The sequence below is a fragment of the Halyomorpha halys genome, unplaced genomic scaffold, assembly GCF_000696795.3.
Source record: "Halyomorpha halys isolate HHAL.00 unplaced genomic scaffold, Hhal_1.1 Scaffold658.1, whole genome shotgun sequence".
NCBI lineage: Eukaryota > Metazoa > Arthropoda > Insecta > Hemiptera > Pentatomidae > Halyomorpha > Halyomorpha halys.
Genome location: NW_027110302.1, coordinates 389,535 through 414,242, shown reverse-complemented (window position 1 = coordinate 414,242; position 24,708 = coordinate 389,535). Strand labels below are relative to the sequence as shown.

The window sequence follows — 24,708 nt, the reverse complement described above, 5'->3', positions numbered from 1 at the left end:
ATAAATAATATAATTTTACGTATACATTTAGTACTTCTATTTAACCTTATTTATTTAATTTTTTTTAATGAATTTATGTTGTTTTGTTTTTTTAGATTTTAATGAAATATAATTATGCATAACCATGTAGGATTTTTTATGTATCTATATTTTTTCTATATTTACAAGTTTTACTTTGTTTTTTATTTTATACCGAGAGAAAATTTGTACAATACATTAAATATATTTGGTTTGTAGCATAGAATAAATACACACACAGAGAAAATACGTACATGAGAAAAATAAGGAGAGTTAGATATTTATGTAAAATATAAGGGAAAAAAATAAAAAGAAGTAAAAAATGAAAAATAGAAAATATAAAAAACTAAAATAATAAGAAAAAAAAATCATATTTTACAATAATGTATTTTAATATTTACTGACTATGCTTTTGAAATATATAAGAATAAAAAGCAACTGTCCACTTTAACTTTCAATGCTGTGTGTACAGAAGTTATTTTTGTTTTCCAAAACAAAAAAAAATGATACGATTTTAGCGACGAAGCTCTACTGAGTTACACTATTTTTTTATGACCTCACCCCCCAAAAAAAATTATACCACTTAGCAACGAAGCTCTACTGGGTTACGCTATTATTTTTTTTTTATACCCCCCAAAAAAAAAATTATACCATCTTAGCAACGAAACTCTACTGTTACATTTTTTTTTTTATTTCCAAAAAAAATTATACCACCTTAGTGACGAAGCTCTACTGAGTTACGCTATTTTTTTTCAAAATGAGTAATTAAATAATTTCCGAGCTTGGCTCGTTCCTCAACTACTACGATTAATTTATATACGTGATATCGTTTTGAAATGAAGACATATGCTGTTATATAAACCTCAACTCAAGCGAGGTAAAATGAAAATAAGAGCAATTCCAACCCCAAAGGGCTCGTGGACGGTAACTACCTCCATGAAATAGAATTTCTTTCAGAGTTAAAAGGGTACTCAACAGCTGCATAAATGCGGTAGGTGCCGGTGGAGGGTCAAAGGAACTCGCGGAGCCCTGGACGGGAGACAATGATCCAGATGTAGCATGCAACAACCGAGAGCCAGTACTATGTGACCTAGGTCAGGAGTCGACCAAGGTCTCTGGAACCGAAGAGATTTATGGAGTAATAAATGTCGATTCTGGGAATGGGGTTGGTCAGCAAAACAAAAGGAAAGGAGTTGCTCAGGTAGGAGTCGTCGGTCGAGGAAACGGATGTCAGCGGGGGGAGGGGGCAAATCGGAACAAAACAAACCGAGATCTTTTTAGTCACTATATTATGTATGGAATTCCAGCAGAGAAAAAAAGTAAGGTGTTTCTTCTGTCTTCAAAATTCGAACCAGATTCATAAATTATCTTAATTTTTTATATAGAAGCCCAATGCCTAAAACTTAGCCCAAAGAACTTGCATCTAAAAATAATTTTGGACGTTCTGAAACTCTTTTCTTTTTTTTTTCTTTGTTGCAAAGTTTTTTCTTGTACTATGCGAAGGGTCAAAAACGTTTAGAAGCCTATATATTTAACATTCAGATGTTTTCTTGATAAAGGCATTAAAAGCAGGAATTTAACATCCTGGAATCCAAACCAAGCTGTCCTTTGAGAAAATTGTTTGATGTCAGGCTTGACGACTTGAACCCGAACTTTATAGCTTTTGTAATTATGGAAAAAATAAATACTCAAGCATCTATTTTGATTTTACGACTAAAAATGTCAAAAAGAGAAGTAATACTATTTTACGTGGAATTCAAACTCAGGCCAAAAAAGTAACAAGTAAGAACCTTTGAGAAAATTATACGTCAAGTTGAATTTGAACTAGAACATTTTATTTTAGGATAAAAAAATGCTATATATAATTCCAAACTACGATATATTACAGATATTTTTACGTTTGAGGTAGAAAGATGTTAATATAATCAAAAATTAATCCGAAATTGATTTTTATTTTTTTTTTTTCCGGATACTCTGTGTATCCTTTTTATACGAAAATGATCTTAACTAAGTCCTAAATATATGTCTGAACTTAAATTTAACCACACCGTCACAACTAAGAACTACCCTAATTAGAAAACATATAATTTTTAAAAAATCCATCAATTTTAATTATATTGTTTTTAATTTAACATCGCGATCTTAATAACAAAACCTATTAACTAAACTTTTCTAGAATTTTAAGTGACAAAAAAGTTCTTCCATGCCAAATGTCATTACTTGGAAAAACAACAAAAATGTCACTCTGTAAGTTCTATAAATTAACAACGAAAGTAACTTTTTTCTTCTTTAGCATTGAAAATCACGTCATACTTAACTTTAAAAAAGCTTTCCAAATATTTTAAAATATCCCAAACTACACCAAAATGTATAAAGCTTATCTACTTGATGGAGTAGAAACAACAAAAAGTAATGAAAATTTTATTTTTATGAATTGTTTCATTTTATCCAAATATCTTTTCTTGATTTATTTGCTTAAAAAAAATAATAATAATCATTCAGTAGTGTAGAAGAAAGAAACTAAACATGAGATAAGGTGATCGAATAATATTTTTTAGAGAACATTTTTAACTCAATGAATCATGAAATATGTTAAATGATTTTAGGAGGGATGGATTAGAATATTTACTCGATTTTAAGTAACAGGTTTAAATCATAGCTTCTAAAAATTTTAGACAGTTAAATATAAAACTCGATAATTTAGTAACTGTTACTTGATATTCTATGGAATATCAAAACACCTAATTAAGGAGATAGAGAGTAAAAAGTTTATTGCATTAGACAAGGAGATTACAACAGGCAGTCAAGGTTAACTTAAAAACTTTAAATCTCTTATCTTCGATACAATTCAATGACAATTAAAAAACTGTTTTCTTTTCTTTTTTCGATACAATTCAATGACAATTAAAAAACTGTTTTATTTTCTTTTTTCTTTTAACGATCTATAGTTTTAAATCAAAATATAATGAAAAATCATAGAAACTATAAATAAAAAATCATTTTAACATTATGCTCACAAAAATAATCACAAATCTACAGAGGGACAGACTTAGAGACGACATTTAATTCAATAAATTTTGAGTATTTTGCATTCAAATTGTTTCGGATCATTCACTATTTAGACCATTTTAAAAAGCAATATGCATGAGAAATATCAGTTATTAGAAGTTACGGTATAATTTTCACCGTGTTAATTCAATTAACAACATACAACCAAAAGTTTATAATCTTTAAAAACCATAAAATTCTATACTAATTTTACTACAATTTTTAACTTAATTTATTCTACTATCCCTCATTAACTTTAAAATCATTGAAATACCTAAAAAGATGTTATGAGAAAACTACCAAATTTTTATTAATAATTAAAAGAAAGAAAATAAAGATATCCACAGCAATTACCAATAATGAGATAATTCCTATAATTAAAATATATAAAAAATATCCTGAATCAAAAAAATTCGACTTTATTCCTACGTGTGAACAATATTTCAAATGTTTTTGAAAAAAAAAAAAATGTAAACTATTAATAGCTTAATTAATAATTAATTTAGAAATCCTTTTTACTATAACCAAGATAATTTTTTTTAAAGATAAATTTGATTTAATACAAGTGATTAAAACATATCATTACTCTCGAATATTAAACTTAAGAATCAAGAAATCTTCTGAAACAACACCTAAGGTAAATGTTTAATTAATTACAAGAACACACAAGAAAATTATCAATCGCCATGGCAAAAGGCATTAGTAGGACAAAAAAAATATATACATGCCTATGTTAGTGTGATATTAATAAAAAAAAACATTATTTTTAATAATTAATTGATATAAAGATAATGATACTAAATATTGATCATTTACATGTAATTTAATTATATAATGGCGCATACTAAAATTTTGATCTATATCACTCAAAATCAGACGTTAAAAAAAAAGTATAATATATATTACTCATAATATCAAAAATATATTAAAACTGTGAATAAAAAAAGGTACAAAATTAAACAGCTGATTTATTGAGCTGGACAACATATCAACTATTAATATTTATCAGAAGAGTACTGGCTTATCGTGTAATCAAATAATGCAAATTTATAGTAATTACCATCATTTTCTGAATCTAATTTAATGATTCAATATCCAGTACAACTGATTAAAGGTCAGAAAAAAGTAAGTCTATACAAATAATAAATAGTTGTTTACTAAATGAACCATACATATATTTATCATAATAAGCTTCAAATAGCCTCCACTGCATCTAAATTAATCAACTACTACCACACACTACACTTAATAAACATATCATATAATAAATTAGATCTAGCACTCACCTTGCTTGGTTTTGCACGAGGAGACCTCCTGCATGGACGGCTCTGTGGTCTTTTCCGCAGAGCACGTTGCTTAACAGATGGGATCTTAGGCCTTCTTCTCAGTTTATCAATTTTCTTTTCCGGTTTAACGGGCAGTTTTTCCTTGTCTTCCTTTCGTGCACGAATGGGTAACGTGGGTTCTGGCTTCTTACGATTAGTATCAGATCCCTCATCGTCTGAGGATGAAGAATCGTAAGGGTCAGAAGAGCTACTAGAACTTCTCGGTTTTGGGGTTTTAGGTTTAGTAGCGGAAATTTTTAATTTGAGACCTCCCTAAAACAAAGAAATAACCATGAACTTATAAATACACAAAATCATCTTAAGTTATACAATAGTGTGACAATAAATACATTCATTCATCCAAACTAAAAAAATCAGTAAATGATATACCTGGTCAAAATTGGTCTCTCTAATACTGAAAGTTGTCGCAGTACTCTGTGATTCAGAACTGCTAGAACTTTCTTTTTTGCCAGAACTCTCATCTGAACTGTCACTGCTTCGTGAACCAGAACCCGAACCCTAAAAATAGCACAGAATTATGAATATATTATCACTTATTATTGTTATTCAGAGAAATAATAAACCTTTTTCAACTTACTTGTGACTCCGAATTCGAATCAGATGAGCTGTCAGAATCGGAATTAGAGCTCTCTTCTTCATCAGATTCTGACTCATCTTCAGAGACTGGTGGAGCGGCTGGTGTCAAAGGAGGTAAAGGTGTAGCAGGTTCCTACATCAAAGATTTATTTTACTATCAAGTTTCTTTAACAATAAAAACACTCCTTATCACATAACAAAAACTAAATTACCTTGATTGCATCCATGTCCACTGTCGACGGAAGATCCTCCGGTTCAGAATCCTCAGCTGGACGATGAATAACTGCACTCCAATCACAGCTTGTAAGAATGTCACTTGAAACCCCATACTGTACACATAACAAAATGATAAGGTAATAAGTGATATCGTAAGCAACAGGTCTTATACTGATATAAAGAATTTCATTTACTTTGTTGAGTTCTGGTCTTGATGGTAAGGCTGGAACATACTGCACAGGAGGAGAATACGTAGACGCACTTTTGTCTACTTGCGGCATGATGTAATACTCCATGCAGATTTAGTAAACATCACACCGACCCTTTCAGGGAAAAGAATATATGTTAAAACTAGATAATGATAAAGTAACTGATAACATTCAAATGTTGTAAAAAATCTTACATTTAGGTCACTACAGTCTTCGAAATACTTCTTTCATACTCCTGTGGTGGAGAAACCTTTGTAGAATATATGAAGACATGGTGACTTTAATTTTCTTCCTACAATCAATACACAGTTATCATATTAACTACTGGGATTTGAGATAAGGGTTTAAATAAGAATTATCAACGAATATTTGATAACTAATATACAAGTTCATCCTATCAAAATGAAAAGGATGTCACACAGGAGTGATTAAAGGTTGATAAATTTATTTGATAAAATATCACAGTAATGTCAATTTCAATCTCATTTAATTAATAATGACCGTCTGATGTGTGCAATGTCAGTTTGAGTAAGTATTGGTTTCTTCACAAAAATAAATTTGATAAAACGTAAATAGGACTTTAGACTAAAGAAAATATTTACTAGTAGTATTTATTCACAACACATTTCACTGACATCTTCCTAGAACTGATACTCCGTCATAAGGTCAATTGAAGCACTGTCATTAATGATATTACGTCGTAAACTGTTAACACTAAAATTACTAAGAAAAAGGCCCCTATGGTTACCTGGAACTCACAGTCGCCATAAACAAAATCAACCAAAACAAGATGGCTGGTGATTAACGGCAGCTTAAAGCACAACTTAATAGAAACACCAACTTAATTAGAAATAAGTCAAATTAAGTACCATTAAGTATTGAAGTACGGCACAAGTCTTTAGTTGAACAAGTCATAACAGTTTTCCAATTAAAACAAAACTCTTCCCGAAATCATTGTAAACAGTTGTGTCGTTCACGAATCAGACACTAGCGACGAAGGAGCACCGTGGCGGTAAATCGAACTTCGAAGGCAGGTGTTAAAACTCTCCCGCTTTTTCACTAAATTCTCCCGCCTTTTTCGATTAGTTTTGGAGGGTATTACTTGATATTTTCAAAAATATGTTTTGGCTTTATGTTACTTCATAACAGTAGTACTATTTATCCACATTTTATTCAATATTAATTTTGGATTTTGGTTGAAAAATATTACCAACTTAATTAATTAGCAACTTAGTCAGTTAAAATTCTCTATTTGAATTAAATTTACAAGTAAGTTTTTTATCTATTAAAACATAAATAAGTTCTTTCTCTATGAACAATAAATTACTATTAAAGTCTAATTTATTTATTTTAAATTAATGCATTGTCAACATAAAAATCTTCTGGATTTGAGTTTTCAATCAGGAATCAGTATTATGGTATGTAAGTATATATGTTCAGTCAAAGAGAAATAAAAATCTTCAATTGGTTTATAATCCACAATTATAGCAGTAAAAGACTTAGTAAAGTTGTTAGGTTTGTTTTACTGAAAATAAAGTGATCTATATTAATTTTATAATATGAAGAAGATGGTCAAGGTTGCGATCAAAAAAGAACAAAATAGTTTTCAACTAGTTGACCACAACCCTGACCACCTTCATCATATTTTAACTTATACAGTCAATTATTTATATATTTATTACATTAATTTTACATTATACATATGAAAAAACATTATTCAATTTTTATGTATTCATGTACTGTTCTAATAAATTATAAACTAAGACAAAGGTTACCATTATAGACAAAAATTAAATAATAAACAGTCATAAACACAAATCTTACATTTTTCTTTCAAGTCTTATTTTATAATTTTTTTTAAATATTTCTTTTGGGATTAATAATTCAATAGTTTTATAAATATTTGTGGCACAGCTAACAAAAAAAGTTTTGATTTTATTTAAATTTGGACTTCCAAAGATATTACTATTACTTTCTTTCCTGATGTCCTTCTACAGACTTTCCTGAAACTATTAGAGCTTTTACAAATTAACTCCAACCTACAGTGCAGTCTATGGAATATCTCAAACACAAAATAAATAAAAGAAAAACTTTTATTTGTTAGATGTTCCTCTACTAAAACAAAGCAGTGATACATTATATTTTGATATAATACAACATGTGGGCATTTATAAATATTCACACTAATTTGGTAAAACAGTTTTCTTCCAAAAGATAATTTTTCTGCTCCTAGTTATTATAAGAGTATAGTTCATTCTTGGTGGATAATTATTCTTAATTACAGAAAATAGCTTAATATAAAAACTCAACCTTTGAATAAAACTTAAAATTTTTATGAAATCATAATTAAAAATAAGATTAGCTTATTAATAAGAGTAGAATGTTAAAAAAAAATTAGTACAAAACTTTAAAATAAATCCATTAAGTTTTTTCACTGAAATCATGTTGATGACATGAGTAAATGGGAATGTAATGTGACATTTTTGTAAAAAAAAATAGAGATTTTCTAAGAAAGATAAAGATTCTACATTGCATCTTATTAAATTTTTCTAAACAGTTATTTTTTCAGGGATTGGAAATTAAGTTTTCCAGTCTAAAAGAGGAATAAAGAAGCATTAAATTCAATTTTTCTCAGATTCATATGTTTCTAACTTAAAACCTTGATCCAATCATGTCATCAATTATTAAGACAATTTTCATCTTCCAAAAATTTATAAAACTTATGAAAAACTTAAAACTTTTCTGAAGCATATTAAAATATAAATTAAGCTTGAACTGAATATTCTGATTAGTGTTTGGTTTTTTGTGTGACCAACTAATAATGAAATAAATTATTTCATTTATATTTATGTCTTTTAGGTTTTATAAAATAGATAATATAATTTGGTTGTATTTTTTTACTATAACAAATTCTTCCAGACTAATTTTCATGTAACTAACATAGTTGCTTAAGCCATGATATTTCATAAGTCTGAAAATATTGTGATACCATTTAAAACAAAAAATAAAAGCATCATTCTAGAAATATATTGAAATGATTATTAAAATTGAAAAAAATAAATATTGGTATCCAAGAAAACCATTGTTGAGAAAACATGTCTCTAGGATAATAATTTGATTTTTTTTTCACTCTTATTAATTTTTTTAGGAGAATAATTGCTTACTTTTTGTCCTTAATTATTTGGGACCCATTGGTAGTGGATCCCATGGGATCCATGTTAAACGATGTAGGAATTCATGTTTCTGAATTCATTATTTAACATTTTTGTGAAATAAAATATTAATTTTAAATCATTATTTCAATATGGTGTGTACAACCTTTAGAAGGATAACCTAATATTTAGAAAAGTGAAAACTGTATTATGAAAAACATTAATACAGTTGATTATTAATTATCCAAAAAACATAATATTTTTTTTTTCAGTGAAGTATACTTTTATCTGTACCCCAGGTTAGCTTCAGAGAAACTATAATTTAAAGAATAGGTGATGGTATAAGCCTATTTTCTTGAAACCAGCTTAACCGCTTTGCTCTCCGCTCATAGTGATCAATGCCTGGCTGGAAGATTCATAGGCTGAGTAAAAATGGTGAACATAGGTATGAATGAGTTTTAATTATAATATTAGCTCAGTATTAATTATACTAAGGCATTAACAACAAACATGGATTAATAAAAAGAGCAGAGATAAATTAAAATTTATTTCCATTATCTGATCAAGTGTCTTTGTATATAAGGATATTAATAACTAAACCATTCCCTTCATTTTCAAAAACTCTCGCCAAGGAATCTTTTACCGCGAGACACTGTCCAATTTCTTCGTACTTCATTGTCCCTTTGGTTAGTTCTTCCATTATTTTTGGTCCCACAGGATTTCCTAAATAAATAACAGTTAATTTATATACAACTATTTTCTTCAGAGACTCATTTGATCTTTTGGTTATTATAGACAACAAAGTATGTAATATACATGCATAGAGAAATTTTTTATTGATATAAATTATTATTAAATTATTAATAAATTATTATTAAAGTTACTATGTTCTATATATAAAAAAAGATTGAAATACTGATTATATGATGTGTTTGTTGTTGAGCATCGATATTGTATGAGAATAAGATAATTGGATAGCAGTCAATGAAGAACACAAATAAGTAAAACTTATTTTATTAGTACCAATGTTTCAGGCAGCAATCCAATTTTTATTAATATTTAATAAACTAATTAAATAAATAAAACTCAAAGAAAGATTCTCTGATATAATAGAGGATGGTCTGGGTTGTAGTAAAAAAAGGTACAAAAATAGCAGAATAAAATATTTATTAGTAACCGACATTTTGCCACACTTTATAGGACTAAATAAGAATAAGAAACAAACATTTTAAGATATTATAAAACAATAAGTATATACATAGAAAGTTTCAGAAAAGATAATATATAAAAAAATTGATATAAAAGAGGGAAACATAGTAAACAAAAAAATTATAAATATGTATGAATATAATATAAATCAAAAACAAGTATGTAATGAGTAGTAGAATTGCAAATGTATTCTAGAATAGTAAAATAATAATATGCATAAGTAATAACAAATATTTTATAATTAAAAGAAGGAATGAGTGAGGAAGGAAATGTGGTTTAACTAACTATAATGGAATAATAAATTAAGCAGTAAAATAAATACTTACACTACATTTTCTTCATTATATATTTATAATTTTTTGTTTGCTATGTTTCTCAGGGACGTCATGGTCTCAGGGTCATGCGAGATGGGCCATAGGTCCTACAACGACCAGTTTGGAACGTTTTGCATTTGATTCCCTCCTATTAATATTTATTTCTTGACGGTACAGAGAATGGAATTTTGACACTTCCACCTTGGTTACCATGCGGTGGTAACTCTGTTAGTCACCAGTATTTGGCAAAATGGACCACTAGGTTTACTTAACTAGTTCCCACCACCAAATAACAATACCGGTACCAAATACTATGTTTCCCTCTTTTGTGCCAGTTTTTTTATATATCATCTTCTCCACAACTTTCTATGTATAGTCTCATTTTTTATGATATCTTACAATGTTTTTATCTTCTTCTCATTTAGCCCTGATGAAGTCCAGCAAAGTAGGGTGAAACGTCGGTTACTAATGAATATTTTTTTCTGCTATTTTGTACTGTTTTTACCTTCTTCAAACAATCATCACATACCGTCAACTACTAAATCTTTTAATTCTCTGAAATAAAATGTTTAAATATTTATCATACATATTCGCTCAAACTTACTGATCACGAATATTTAATATTTATATCCTACCTGTGTATAAAGCAGTTGCGTAGTTATTTTTTTCACCTCTTGCTTCTATTGTATAAGTCATTAGACACGCTTGAAAACAAGAAGCGAGCCACAAAAGCATTACAGTATTCATATTAAAGAAATATGTTTTTGTAGCCATTACAAAAAGAATTTTATCCTCAGGTTCTGATTGTTCATTGTATTCCCCACTGAAAAATACCAATTGGTTTTCAACATAGTTTCAAGATAAATTGTCAGGGTATACCTCTTATGTTTATGGAAACTTTAAGATTTAGAAAACTAAAATTTTCAATCAAATTCCTTTTTTCATACACCAGTTGTGTAAAAAATTTATGACTTTATCTCAAATGTTCTAGTTTCACTCTTTAACCCTAAAAAATACTAGGTTTATTATAATGTACAAGAAAATTTATCAATTTTTTGTTACTCGTTGCAATAATCTAAATTTTCAGTTTGCCTGTTAATTATCTATTACAAAATAATTTGACATTTTATTAATTCTCTTATTTAATAAAATCCAATAAACCATCGAAATTTTATCATTTCTTAAGGTCACCACTTTCCCCCCGTAGTGACAATTCAAAATTTATAAATCTCCCAGAATGCTGTAGATGCTTTTTTGAAGGATATTGAAACTGTCGAATAACATCGACAAAAATAAAAAAATTAAATTAAAATATTTATCAGACCAATATAAGTGAAGTTGCAGAAAGGAATAATTATATTGGCCTTAAGCCAAAGTGTTAAGAAGAGTTGTGCAAGTGGACACACCAAATATTTTTTAAATAACCCCAATTATAAAGTAGGTTTGGCTATAATTTTGTTTAATTCATGCTATATCCCAGCATAAATAGAAAATCTAAATTAAAACCAGAAACTAATATTCTTATTTACAAAACAATACTAAGGCCGACAATACTACCGATGTAGGTTGAGAAGTTCGGGCAGCAGCATCCTTTACTTTCTGTCTTTCATTGCTATTTTTTTTTTTTTTTTTTTTCTCTCCATCTTTTCTCAAATTATTTTTTTTTATTATTAGATGGACGTTTTTCAGTCAGTTATTTATTTTATTAAATCAATTAAGTCAGTTTTTGTTGTTAACTTTCTCTTCATAAGAATTATTATTTTCTTTCACATTTCATCGTTATTATTCACAATTGCTCAATGGTAACAGCATTGTAAATAGTTGGTATATCTTTTGCATGAGACTGTACCACCACTCATAATCAATCGTTAAAAAAACAAATGTAAACTATTATAATGACCATGAATGACCCACCAGATATAAATATTCCTCACCCATGGTTTTATATTCAAGTCCCGCCATGGTATTATATCCAAGTCCCGTGGATGTGAGGATTTGATATTGAAGGGGGGAGGAAGATAGTGATAATTGATGAAATAAAATTCTTCTACTGTATTTGATGCACTTTAAGAGGGGTCTGAGGAAAAGAAATGTGACAGATATAGATGGGAAAAATAATCTTATGTCAAATGTCGGATGACAGGGCTCACCAGTTGTCTTGGTAACAGGAGTAAGTTAGTAATCCTCAGTTCACTTTGAGAACCACTTTGTAACTGAACTTTGTAAACCACCTTTTTTGGTGTCCTGTTGGTATTAATGTGTGGAATAGTAGGTGTGCGCAGTTTTGGAGGCCATCAAAGAATTTTAGGTGCCTCTGTGAGATGTACTGTCACTGTCAGCAATTCAGGTGTCATATGAATATAGTAAGTTTTTTGCTCATTGTAAAGAAGAATGCTAAACATTTTTTAAAGTTAACCTATTAATGCTCAGGTAGTAAACCTACTTCCTTGGGTATCTCCCACAAAAATCATGCCTGCAATGTGTCATTGTGGCTAGAAAGTGAAATATACAAATAGATCTCTATTTGTATTTGTACATATCAGTGAGTTTCAACCCACTAGAAGTCTGAAACAAGTGTGGCTCACCTACACTTCTAACTTGGTGCAAAGGGGGACCCCCTGAGAAAATATTAGGTTGCTTAAAAGTGCATTTAAGTCACATTTATTGTGCATTTTCCTGTTAAAATCTTTCAGCTGATACCTAAACATCGGGAAAGATTATTTTTAAAAATAGTTTTTACAATAAATCCTCACTAAAATATGAGGAGAAGATGGTGGGGGGGGGGTACTATCAGCAAAGATACACAAGTAAACAAAACTTATTTACTTGTGTTGATGTCTCAACCTGAATTTAAGGCCTTCGTTAGGGCTGAAAAACAAAAAGAGACACAACCCTAATACAGAGAAACATAAAAAAAAATAAATAAATAAAAAAAATTGGAAATATACATAACAATAAATTAGGTAGTTTTAGTTGTCGATGCTAATAGAAGATAAAATATAATATATTACAAGTAAGAATTATACAAAATAAATGATTAAAATAAACAAATAAAAAAAATATTCAAGTAATATGATAGTATTCAAGTAAATAAAGAAATAAACATGAATGAAACCGTAAGTGATAAAATGTAAATAATGAGTAATTGAATTAACATAATATAATATGTAAGGAGCATCTAAAAATAATGAAAAACAATTTAAATCAACATAATGAAATATATGGAAGAAATTTGCATTGAATGATATATATTGTTTGCTTTAATGCATTTCATTATGTTGATTTAAATTGTTTTTCATTATTTCCAGACATTACTTACATATTTTATCATGTTAATTTTAATTTTAATTTAATTAATATTTTATCTTCTACTAGTATCAACTACTATCTACCTAATTTATTTTTATGTATATTCGATTGTTTTTTTTTATTTTTCTCTGCATTAAGGTTGCTGTCTCGTTTTGTTTTTCAGTCCTGATGAAAGCCTGAAATTCAGATCTAAACATCGACATAAAAAAATAGTTTTTTTATTTGTGTATCTTTGCTGATTGCACCCCAACCATCTTCTCCTCACATCAATCTATAGTCAGCTATTAACACCTCACTAAAATATGTTGCTGGACTCTCCTATGGCCTACCTGTGATCCGCAGACCAAGAGTTGGGAACTACTGGTATATATTTATTTATTAGATTATCTATAAAATTTGTTAATAATTTCTGATACCATTTACTGAACCAATCAGAAGGTATTATTTTAATAACTTGCAATCGTTTCATCTTTCCTATTTGAATATCATTTAGTTTTAATTTAAATGAAAGACATCCTCCAGGTGGTATGGGGCAGACATGTGTACTTGGATGATCTCTCTGATAATGTTCTACGAGCCAGAGATTAGAGAGGAATCTTCCACAATCAGGACAATTAAAGAGTCTGAAATAGAAATTAGAATTATACATAGGAATTTATATAAAATCTCTCTCTCTCTCATCATCTATCATATATTTAAAGGGGACTAGACCAATTTACAAATATATACAAATATTTTGTCAAAATATTCTGTGTGGTGATGGGAAAGTTTAAAGCCACTGATATGCCTACCTGATTTCTGTGGTTAAGAAAAAAAAGATTAAATTCCCTGCAAAAAAAAAAAAAAAAAATGCATTTGTACTATTACCTTCAAAGTCACCTTTTGAACTTTCACTCGTATTTTAAAAAATTTGGTAGTAGACTTTAGTCTTAGCCTCTGTTAATATAGTTTATTTTTATTATAAATTGAAAGCTGTACACTGCAGAAAATTTTATATGCTCATTTGAAGGCCGTTAATTGACTACGTAGATCCGTATTGGACCTGTATTATTAGCAATGAGACTTAAAACAGTTTTGATTTTATAGTTTTATAGAAACCAGTTAATAAAGCGTGTAGAGAAACTAGATATTTTATTTACCAATTTTTGTTATACATTATTATATATTACTAATGGCGGAACCCCTATTTTGCAAATTTTACAACTGTTCATTCAATTGTACTACTCTTTGTTTGAATTGTATAACTATAATTTGTGAGTATTCTGTAGTTCAGATTGTATTCATTTTTTCAATATAGTGAAAAAAAAAAATTCAAGTCTTTATCCTAGTACTTTAATTTTTACTTCAATTTATTGCCTCTTCAAAAAAAATGTTAGTTATCACTTTTTCCTCTAAATTGCACTGAATTTTTTATTGCGTCATTGCTCCCACAAAATGTGTTCTTCATCAGTTAAACTCAATTTTTTTACGACTCATCTTTATTATTCTACCTTATATGTAAAATAAAAAATTATACGATGATCACTAAAAATTTTTTCTATAATGCTTATTATAGGTTGTTATTTACAGCCATATACTAAATAAATATAATTAACAGTGAATCACATTAATAATTCAATACGTAACAATATTTTAAAGGATTTAAAAGCAAATCTTACCTTATTTTTCCTAAAAATAATTTCATCAGCCAACTTTACTGGAAGAATTTTTTTTTTTTAAATATTTAAACTTACTTAATGCATTCAGCAATATTTTATTCTTGTAGGTAGAATCTTTTTTGTAGAATGTATTTGATATAAAATGAAAAAAATGATCAATAAAGTAAATAAAACATAATAAAAAAATTTTTTTTTGTTTCCTTATGGTATATGTGGATTCAATTTAACTAACCAAAATAATAATGTATTTATAATTTTAAATAAATACATTAATTGATATCAAACTTTCAATTGTGTTCATTTATATACATCCTCAAATCTTGTAATATCAAAGAAATGCTAGTATTATATGTTATATATTATATACCCTAATAATATTATATAAAATCATTCTTTCACCTTGATGGCATCACATCTTTACTTTCGCATGAGGGGCATTTGAGGCATAGTTCTCTGCCTACTAACTTTGTATCAGGGAGTGAAATGATTGGTCCTATTCCTCCCACTGCCTTAAAAAGGGGTTCTTTAGGCGACGTTTCATACAGCGTTAGACTGCAACATAATATTTGCATCACGTGGCAGTCTGGGCAGAAACCTGTTTGTGCATATTTTAAACATTTAACTCATTTAAAATTGTAAAAACTTTTAACATAATTCATAAAAACATTTACCTCCTACCAGTCGGCAACTGTAGCAACAAATATGTAGGTTGGAACACATGTAAAATGTAGAATCCAGAAATGAATCGCAGAATAAGCAAGAATAAGAACCCATGATTTTCTTTTTCGGCGGGAGAAACTTTTGCAAACAAATAGTAGTCATAATCTCATTAAATCCAAAAACTAGGTTATGGTAAAGAAAATCATCATAAACATTTAATGTAATAAATACCAGCTGACTATGCCTGTAAAACTGGTTTTCATATTAAATAACAAATAATAATAAAATGAAAGGATGGGAATAAAAAATTTAAATCATGATTTTGCATGATTATTTTTTTCACTTAAACTATGAATACAAACATAATAAAGAAAAAAATTCCTTTTCTTCAGAATTAATGGTTGGATAATCAGGATCATTCAGTTAAAAAGAAAAAAAAATAGGGACAAGGGACTGTGGGAAGAGGTAGCACCTAGGTCCTCCTCCAATCTCAGGGGAACAGATGAAGAGAAATGAAACCTCCAAAGATACTCTTCCCAAGACCATCCGTGCTGCTTTTACCAAACACGATGGATCTAGACCGGTAGGTAATAAAAAATGTCCTTGGTGATGGGCAGCATGCAATGGGAGAATGCCGATAAGAAAAATAATAAAATAAAAGAAGAATATAGACATACATATTAAGGCAAAAATAGATGCAAATCAACTAAATTTGGACATTAATGAAAGTTCAGTCATTACTCTATATTGGTAATAAGAACTGAGTTAAGCTGAGTCTGTCTTAATTTCAGGGTGAGGAGAGGAAGAAAATAATCTCCCCTAGGGTTGAGATATTTTGCTCAAAATAAGTAAAATATCAGTTGTTATTTTTTATTAGGTACAATATTATTTTATTTGTACTTAAATAAGATCATTTAGCAAAATATTGTGGCAGTAACAAAGCTTGACAGTAGAATGTTCCAAACTTTGTAAAACAAAGAAATCTTGAATGATTTGTCTGAATTATGCTCGCAACCATGATTTTACTTTCAGCCTCTTTTATGTTTCCTTTTACCGTGTTGGTGGCATTGGTTCATTTCATACAGCCAAACAATTATTAACTATATTCTATCTCTGTTGGAGTTTGCCTAATACCTTTGTTACTGCTATTATTTACTAAGTTAAATATATCTGATTTCTAATATACTATGCCATCACTATATCTGTTATATATTTTTGTTTATAAATTTCAAATATTTATGGATGTATCATATTTTTGGATATACTATCATGAATAATATTTCTTTGAACAATATTTATGCTTGACATTCAAGTATAATATGTTAAAAGGTCTCATTACTGTTACCATTTTCACTTTGAAAAGTTTCAGTTAAGCCTATCTTGTGCAGGTAGTTATTGTAAATTCCATGTTTCTAATGTAAGTTTTTATGATGTCTTTCCCTGTATTAACCAGAGTTATCGAATGATATGAGGAAATACATTTTTATAGACCTGCCCAGTGGAGTTCTCCTGATATTGTTTTTGCCTGTTTTCTATCTCATCTAATTTAATCTGTTTATAGTAATTGGTATAAGGTAACTTAGTGTCAACTGGCTGACCTGTTGTAATGGATAATTTAGCCATTTTATCAACTGCCTCGTTATCTGGGATCCCTGCGTGACCCTTAATCTAATTAAATATTATTTGTTTGTTTCCTTTTATTGATTGATAATGTTTTTTTATTATTTCCATTTGCAAGTAAGTCTTGTTTTTTTTCCCATGGTTTGATGCAAAATGTGGATGGTATATTTTCTGATCATAACAACTTTGTCTTTTAACCTTTTAAATGGGATTATGTAGAGAATAAAAATCTATCTGTTTAAAAGAAACAGCTGCCATACTGTACTAACCAAGGTGAGAGTGTTAAGATTCATTTCTCAGAACTGCCAAGAAATGAATATTGACTGCCTCTAGTGGGGGGAATTGATCCCACAACGTTCCGAACCGGGGCACTCTGGGACCTAGGCCCCAACCCGCACGACCATCATTTCCCTAATAATAAGACATAACTCAGTATTTAGAAAAAAAAATGATTTTAAAAATTAATTCCTGTTTTCTACAGGTTTTCTATTGACCAAATGGTACTAAGTTTATGCCTTTTATAATACATATAAAATATATAATATATTTTTTTAGTAAATAATTTATTCCAGATTCTTACAAAATTTTTGCAATTTTTTGAAATTCTTAAACCATTTTTTAGAATGAAAAATAAAAATAAATTGTTTATAAAAAAAAAAACTAACAAAAGCAAATCAAAACCATATGATCAAATTGTAAAACATAAACTATATTCAATGAGACATTCAATTGTAAGTCATGATATCTGAAATTTATTTTGATTAAAAGTTTTTGAGCTGTTTCTTGAAGAAGTTTTGTGAAAATTTGAATTTTGAAGGGATAATGTAGACATTGAACTATGGTAAATGACTTGAGGTTTAAGGTAAAATATTGTACTTTTCAAACATTTCAAATTATGATTGTTTTCATGTTTTTAGTTTCCATGTTTTACGACCGAATGCCTCAAATATAAAAATTGTATAATAAAAAAAACTTATGTACATTTTCTAAATAAATTAATAAAATGAAAAATATCTCACTATTTACCTTATATTCTAACTTTCTTTTTCCAAATATGTTACTTTTGACACATTAAAGTCAATTCAAAATTGATTCTTTAAAGTAATAATTGGTTAAGTCACATGAATAATTATTGTAATCACCATCAAAATCAGGAATACTAAGTAAAAATCCTTGAAAAACCATATAAAATCAACAGTTGCTTAATTGAAATGAATTATAACAAGTGATCAATATTTTTTTATTTTTTCTCAAACACACTGGAAGTATATTTATTGAAAAAAAAAAATTAAATATGGATACCCATATGACACATATCTATATTTATATTAATAATAAAATAATAATTACTCGAACAAAAATATTTTATAAATAAATCAATTGGTACCCATGATAAGTCTCAGCACTCTTTATTATATCATCAACAGTCCAACGTTTCGGCCAATTCGATCATCCTCAAGTCAATCTTAAATGTAAATTTACACTGGACATCCAATTATTTAAAAACGTTTTGCAGACATAGGCAGATTGGACTGGAGATTGTCCTAGAGGATGGCCAAATTGGCAGGAACATTGGACTGTTGATGATATTATAAAGAGTGTTGAGACTGAGCAATCAAGTATGTTGATGAGAAAATATTTTTTTGGCTTAAGGGAGCATATACTTGTGTCCAAATTGGAAAATATTGGGTTCTAAATATATTGCAAAATCGGTATTGGACAAGTAGTGTGTTCCGAAGACCCTCTTAATCCTCTGGATATTATGTCTCAATGAGAAAGCTATGATAAATGAAGCAGGGATGAAAAATATAGTGCTCGAAAAAGAGTTTGTCGACTGAAGAGTTGTTTGACTTTGCCATTTTTTAGCATCTTTGCTCCATAGTCAATGCTTCAGCAACTCCTTTGAAATGATTTTTTCTTTTTTTTTAATTTACTTTAAATGTCAATTATAGAGCATGAAATATAAATGAATCACTCATTTTAAAAACCTTATCTCTTGTTGAATTATAATCGGGATGTCTTCTTCACAAAATCAATAAAAAAAGAAATTTTTCAGGATTGAAAAATATTGATTCGCTCAACAACACAGAAAATATTTAATGTAATGAATTCTATCAGGGCTCAAATATTAGTAAACTAGCCCCACTTTAAACAAAGGATTTACTCGTTATCGATTGCTTGATAGTTTGTAAGATATTAAGCATTACAAAATAAATAAATAAAATACTATTTTATGGCAACATTGTTTCCTTTCAAAATGAGGTGAAGATAGTTGACCGTAGATAAATAAAAAGAGATGGTCGGGGGGGGGGAGGGGTGCGGTCAGCAGAAAAGCACAAATAAACAAAATATTATTTAATTTTGCCGACGTTTTGACCTGATTTTCAAGCCTTCAGGGCTATAACAAGAAAAAGAGATAACAACCATCATTCAGAGAAACATAAAAAAAAATTTGGAAATATACTTAACAATGAATTGAAAAAATAAACTAGTTGATTAATAACCATGGAATTAGACAGTAGTAGATTGATAACAATATAAGATGAAATATAGTATTATATAGGTAAGAAAATATGTATATGTGTTTATACTTTTTACAGCCCTAATGAAGACATGAAAATCGGGTCGAAACGTCGGCACAATTAAATAATCTTTTGTTTATTTGTGTTTTTATGCTGAACGCATCCCCCCCCCTCCTCCCTCTAACCATCTTCTCTTGTTTCCTTTCTTAAGGTAAATCTTTAAATATCGCCTTTGCTAACAGTTTTCCATTAGAATCCTTTGAAAGAAATTAGTTTATAATTACTTCTAGGTTGATTTGCAATTTTACTGGGTTATATAATATGATGTAAAACACACCCTCTATAATGTATAACACACCCTCATACGATCATTATCGTCCTTGCTGATAAGATTAGATGACACAGAAATAAAAATCTTTATTACACGACAATTTAAATATTTGTAATCTTATAGGGAGCAATAAATCCTCATTGTTATGTCATATTACTTCACAATCGCTCGTGCCGGGCGCCAGACTATTAAACTACATCTTCATTATCTGTGGCGTAACATTGGAATGAGCACGTGATATGTTATGTTTCTCGTGCGTGCTCTGATGATGTTAACAATGACTTTTTTATTTCCCTTGTGTTTTTTATTCCAAATATTTGAATGTTGCGATAAGCCACGTACAATATTGATGAACAAACATGGGTAAAAAATATTCACCACTCAAAGATTTGATTATCTTTTTTTCTAATCATTGTTCGTAATATATATATATTTTTTTATCGAGTGGAAAATACCTTTGTTGAGATAACTGTTGATATTTCGATAGTTTAAATTTATTTTTGACTTTATGATCTCCTTTATAAATCTTCTTTATCTTCGATTATAATATACAATTACAACGTTTTGGGAGTCTATTCATTTTTTACCATTCTCAAGTCCCACTTATTATTAAATTATGCATTCAGATTTATCATAGTTTCTTTAAAAGTACAATAACATGATCAAAAATACAGTCCATGCATCACATACTTACCTCCCTGCTCTGGGGTTAATATTTTTAAAAATTATTATTTGAAGGCATTAACCACTTCGGGCTCATTATTGTCTTAATTTCCGAAATTTTTATTAGACATTAATCCTTAATAAACGAAGTTTTTATTAGTCCTTATTGCCTTAATTTCCGAAAGAATTACTTTTTAAGACTACCGAAAGAATTACTTTAAAACCCTACAGTTTTCTTGAATTAAGGGAGTGAAATGGTAGTAGACCACATCGCAATTTCCCCACAAAGGCTATCTCTACAGAACCGAAACTAGCGACTGATCATCTGGCTGGTCGTCTAGAATAATTCAAGTGGCTACCCACCACTATCCCTTCCCACCCCTAGCCTTCTAGTAATGTTCCCTTCCAATCTATGCCTTTAAACATTTTCTGTAAGGAGTAAAGGAAAATGTCTGGACGTGCAGTTTTTACTTTATAAAATACTATTTGTATTTTGTTATGGAATCCAAATAATAATTGACTAAATTAGTCGGTGAACTGAAACAAACAATTGTAGATCGAATATGAATTTTTACAGTGCCTTACAGGCGCTTGGCTACTAACTCCAAGGACCTGAGTTCGAATCCGACTGGGCAGAAAATTGTTTTTTTGTTACACTGTACACGCCGTGAGTCAACTCCTGTGTGTTCTGGGTCCCTCCTGGGGTTCACCCAGCCTCCTAAATTTTACCTTAACTTTAAAGGGCACCTTTAACTGGGTAAAACTCTGGCGGTCGTGCGTGATTCTGATCAAATCACCTCCTTGCACAACCGTTGGTATAGTAACAGTACTCTCTTACAAAGTACTGAACCCCTGAGCCTTCATGGGTTGTAGCGGTACACATTTTAATTTTTTTTTTTTTAATAAGTTGACCGTCTTGCGGGTATATTGAAAGAACTTGAAACTCTCGGCTACGGTATATAAAATAAATAAATAAATATTGGAATATAAAATAAATAAAAATAGCAACGGGTATTAGGGTGTCATAGTTTACAAGAACGACGGATCCTATAACAGCTGAGATATCCTTGGAATCGCTGTTAATAACCGAGGGGGGTATTGCTACAGAGGGGACCTGAAACGAAATAATTAAATAAAATATTCATTTCTCTGTATCTGAGAGCTGGGTACCGGGAGGAATAAAAATAATTATATTTACAATGGAGGGGGGCAAAAAAAAAAGATGCCAACAGCACGCGGTTTTCCCAGGCGGTCACCCATCCAAGTCCTGTATACACCTGTCCTGTATATACCACATTAAATAATATTTCTTCAATAATATTAGCCCTACTTAATAATTTATCAAAAAAAAATTTGTTTTCCTTTTATCGTAAAATTATTGGAAACACTCATTTGAAATAAATATTGACAAAAATAATAATTCAGTTAATGTTATACTACAGCGAAATATGTGCATTTGACGATAATACAATATAACGTCATATTTGAAGAGGCCATTTAGATTGCACTGAAGGACGAGTTGTTTACTTTAGCTTCAATGACATAAAAAATTATTCCGTTTTAAATTATGCAATCATTAATATCAAGGAACGCTATTCTACGAACTCCAACGACGATTCGTAGAAAGAGTTTTGTCCGATAAATATAGGTTAGTGATCAAATGATCGTTTTCTATTCCAACAGAGAAACAAGGAATTATTGACAGGTATATTGCAATTTTAAAAAAATGCCGTTATTTGTCCGTCCGTTAAAGCCCTTTAAGATATATTTAGTTAAATCTTTGAGGAAGGAGTATATTGGACGGGGTACGCTTCCAGTGCGAGTGACGCCGAAGGCGGGGTCTATTCCTTTCGTAGGCATGGCATCCAGTACGCCGTAGTTGACAGTTGAGAGTTGCTGGCACACCTCAACCAAAGTTGATAGTTACTCAAAGTGTACTCATATTTTGTTGTTGATATTGGTTTTTAGAAATCCCAATTAACTCGACGTTAAGTTTCCTTCAAGGGAGTGGCCTAATCGCCACCCCTTGGCGTCATTTTTGCTTAGGAGAGTAGAGTTATGGCATCCCCTGAGTAATTGCTTCACACCCTGAAAAAAAAACCTTTAAGCCCTTAAAAGAACACAAAATATCAATATTATCCTATTACGTAGAGAACCGGACCATGTTACATATGAACATCTTTATTAGAAATGAAAAATGGACAAATATAAAGTATGAAAGGATTTGATGATTAACATATCGAGATGAGAGCAAAAATATTCTTCCCGTTATAAAAATAGTAAATATGTCTAGTAATATAGACGCGTTATATACCAATAGAGCAAAGTTGGTTAGATTCATAAAAGCGTGTATAAATGACCCTAAACGCAGAATCCTGAAACAAGGTATTTGAAACTATGAAGTCCAACTTAGTCCTGGAAAAAGTGATTAGCAAGAAGTGAAGAGCAGCACGCGAAAGTGGTGGAGTGCACGTCGGAATGAAACATAAAGTCCTGGCGTATCCTGACGACATTGCGGTCCTAGGAAGTAACCACGATGACGACATTGCGGCCCTAGGAAGTAACCACGATGACGACATTGCGGTCCTAGGAAGTAACCACGATGACAGGAAAAAACTCGCAAAGACTAATAAGAGAAGCCGAGGAAATCGGCTTTGCAAAAAAATGAAGACAAAATAAAATACATGATTGTAAGCCGAAAAATCCACCCGAACGATATGATCTGCGTGAATGGCAAATCGTTTCCGAAAGTAGACAGCTTCAAATACCTCGACTCCACAATAACCTCAATAAATGATCAATTGACTGAGATAGGCCAGCGTATAACAAGTGCGAACAGAGTCTTCTCTCTGTCAGGAATACTGAAATCCCGAAAAACCTGAACCTAAAGGTGTACAATTCCATGATAAGGCTGTCAGAGAATCGAGGGATTCGAAAGGAAAGGCCTCTGTACAATTACAGGATCAGATACTTAATACATGGAGCACTAACAATGAACTGCTTGCGGTGACTGGTCAGTCAATATTTCATGATAAGGAGGTTAAGATGGGCGGGATATGTGGCTCGAAGTAACCCATCAGGACGCCACCACACAATGAGTGCCACTATAGTTGGCAAGAGACCACGTGAGACACCAAACACCTGGGCTCTGTTTCATAATAAAGTACAAACTAATACTATTAGTCTTGTCGATTTAACTTAATACAATTACACTGACTTGTATTTTAGTACCTTTTAGCTCCTGTTATATCACTAATAGACCTCCCTATTATGAAACAAAATAAGTATTAGTGTAATTAACACGTTGTTTCTAAACTTGTATTTTGAACTAATACTATTAGTTTTCATTATGAAACAGGGCCCAGAAGGATAGACAGAATCAACATGCCAAAGAGCTGCATGCAGCTAACTGGAAAGCAGTAGCTCAAGACATGCGTGGAGAAGGCCGATCCCGGCGGCCAAAGATTTACAATGTCTGTAGCCAGTTCCTACACAAACCTGGAGTTAGTTAGGTCACAATGTAATAGAGAATTGCCATGACTATGCAAACAAGGTTGCCAAACGGCGTCTGGATAAAGTTGTACTATTGACTGCTCCTCTAGACCCACAAATATATATATCTACAACTGTCAAGAAAGAAATTATCAATTTATTTATATATATAAACCATTAGAAAGCCAAAGAGTTTTGCTTTTGATGTCTACTATTACCTTACCTATAGTTTGCCAACATATGTGTTTAGCATTAACTTTAACTAAATCTTGGGTAATATATTTCAGCTATAATTTATAAAATCCCGTGTAAGGGAAAAAAAAGACACTAAGCATCTGAAGTCAATAGACGTCGCATCTTGAGCA

The 24,708-nt window shown here is 30.0% G+C and overlaps 2 protein-coding genes and 1 long non-coding RNA gene across 13 annotated transcripts in view; 1 reads left to right on the top strand and 2 right to left on the bottom strand.

Moving 5' to 3' along the window:
* Positions 1–6,399, bottom strand: part of LOC106685103 (histone-lysine N-methyltransferase ash1) — a 231,029-nt gene extending 224,630 nt beyond the window's left edge. For 2 of the 5 annotated variants that reach the window (XM_067048452.1, XM_014427606.2), the window contains exons 1-7: positions 6,283–6,399; positions 5,608–5,705; positions 5,399–5,527; positions 5,201–5,317; positions 4,990–5,121; positions 4,782–4,910; positions 4,353–4,664 (exon numbers count right to left, since the gene is read on the bottom strand). In XM_067048452.1, coding sequence (XP_066904553.1) covers positions 4,353–4,664; positions 4,782–4,910; positions 4,990–5,121; positions 5,201–5,317; positions 5,399–5,500 — 792 coding nt within the window. In that variant the 5' untranslated portion in view covers positions 5,501–5,527; positions 5,608–5,705; positions 6,283–6,399. The other 3 variants (XM_067048454.1, XM_067048453.1, XM_067048456.1) reach the window with 3 other exon arrangements.
* Positions 4,054–24,708, top strand: part of LOC136796022 (uncharacterized) — a 38,888-nt gene continuing 18,233 nt past the window's right edge. For both annotated transcript variants that reach the window (XR_010843719.1, XR_010843718.1), the window contains exons 1-2: positions 4,054–4,191; positions 8,838–9,010. This is a non-coding gene — a long non-coding RNA (uncharacterized lncRNA). The remainder of the gene's footprint in view (positions 4,192–8,837; positions 9,011–24,708) is intronic.
* Positions 9,098–18,475, bottom strand: LOC106685104 (uncharacterized). Of its 6 annotated transcripts, XR_001343790.3 has the most exons (6): positions 15,727–15,954; positions 15,455–15,650; positions 13,814–14,020; positions 10,724–10,911; positions 10,101–10,643; positions 9,098–9,288 (listed from the first exon to the last, which is right to left on the bottom strand). XR_001343790.3 is itself a non-coding variant. In XM_014427616.3 (5 exons), the coding sequence occupies exons 2-5, from the start codon at positions 15,463–15,465 to the stop codon at positions 9,128–9,130; spliced, it is 567 nt and encodes a 188-aa protein (XP_014283102.1). In that variant the 5' UTR covers positions 15,466–15,607; positions 18,362–18,475; the 3' UTR covers positions 9,098–9,127. The 6 variants fall into 6 exon arrangements, 5 of the variants coding, with proteins under 5 accessions (XP_014283102.1, XP_014283099.1, XP_014283098.1 ...); XM_014427616.3 differs by lacking the exons at positions 10,101–10,643; positions 15,727–15,954 and adding an exon at positions 18,362–18,475 and having other exon boundaries at positions 15,455–15,607; XM_014427613.3 differs by lacking the exon at positions 10,101–10,643 and having other exon boundaries at positions 15,455–15,638; positions 15,727–15,956.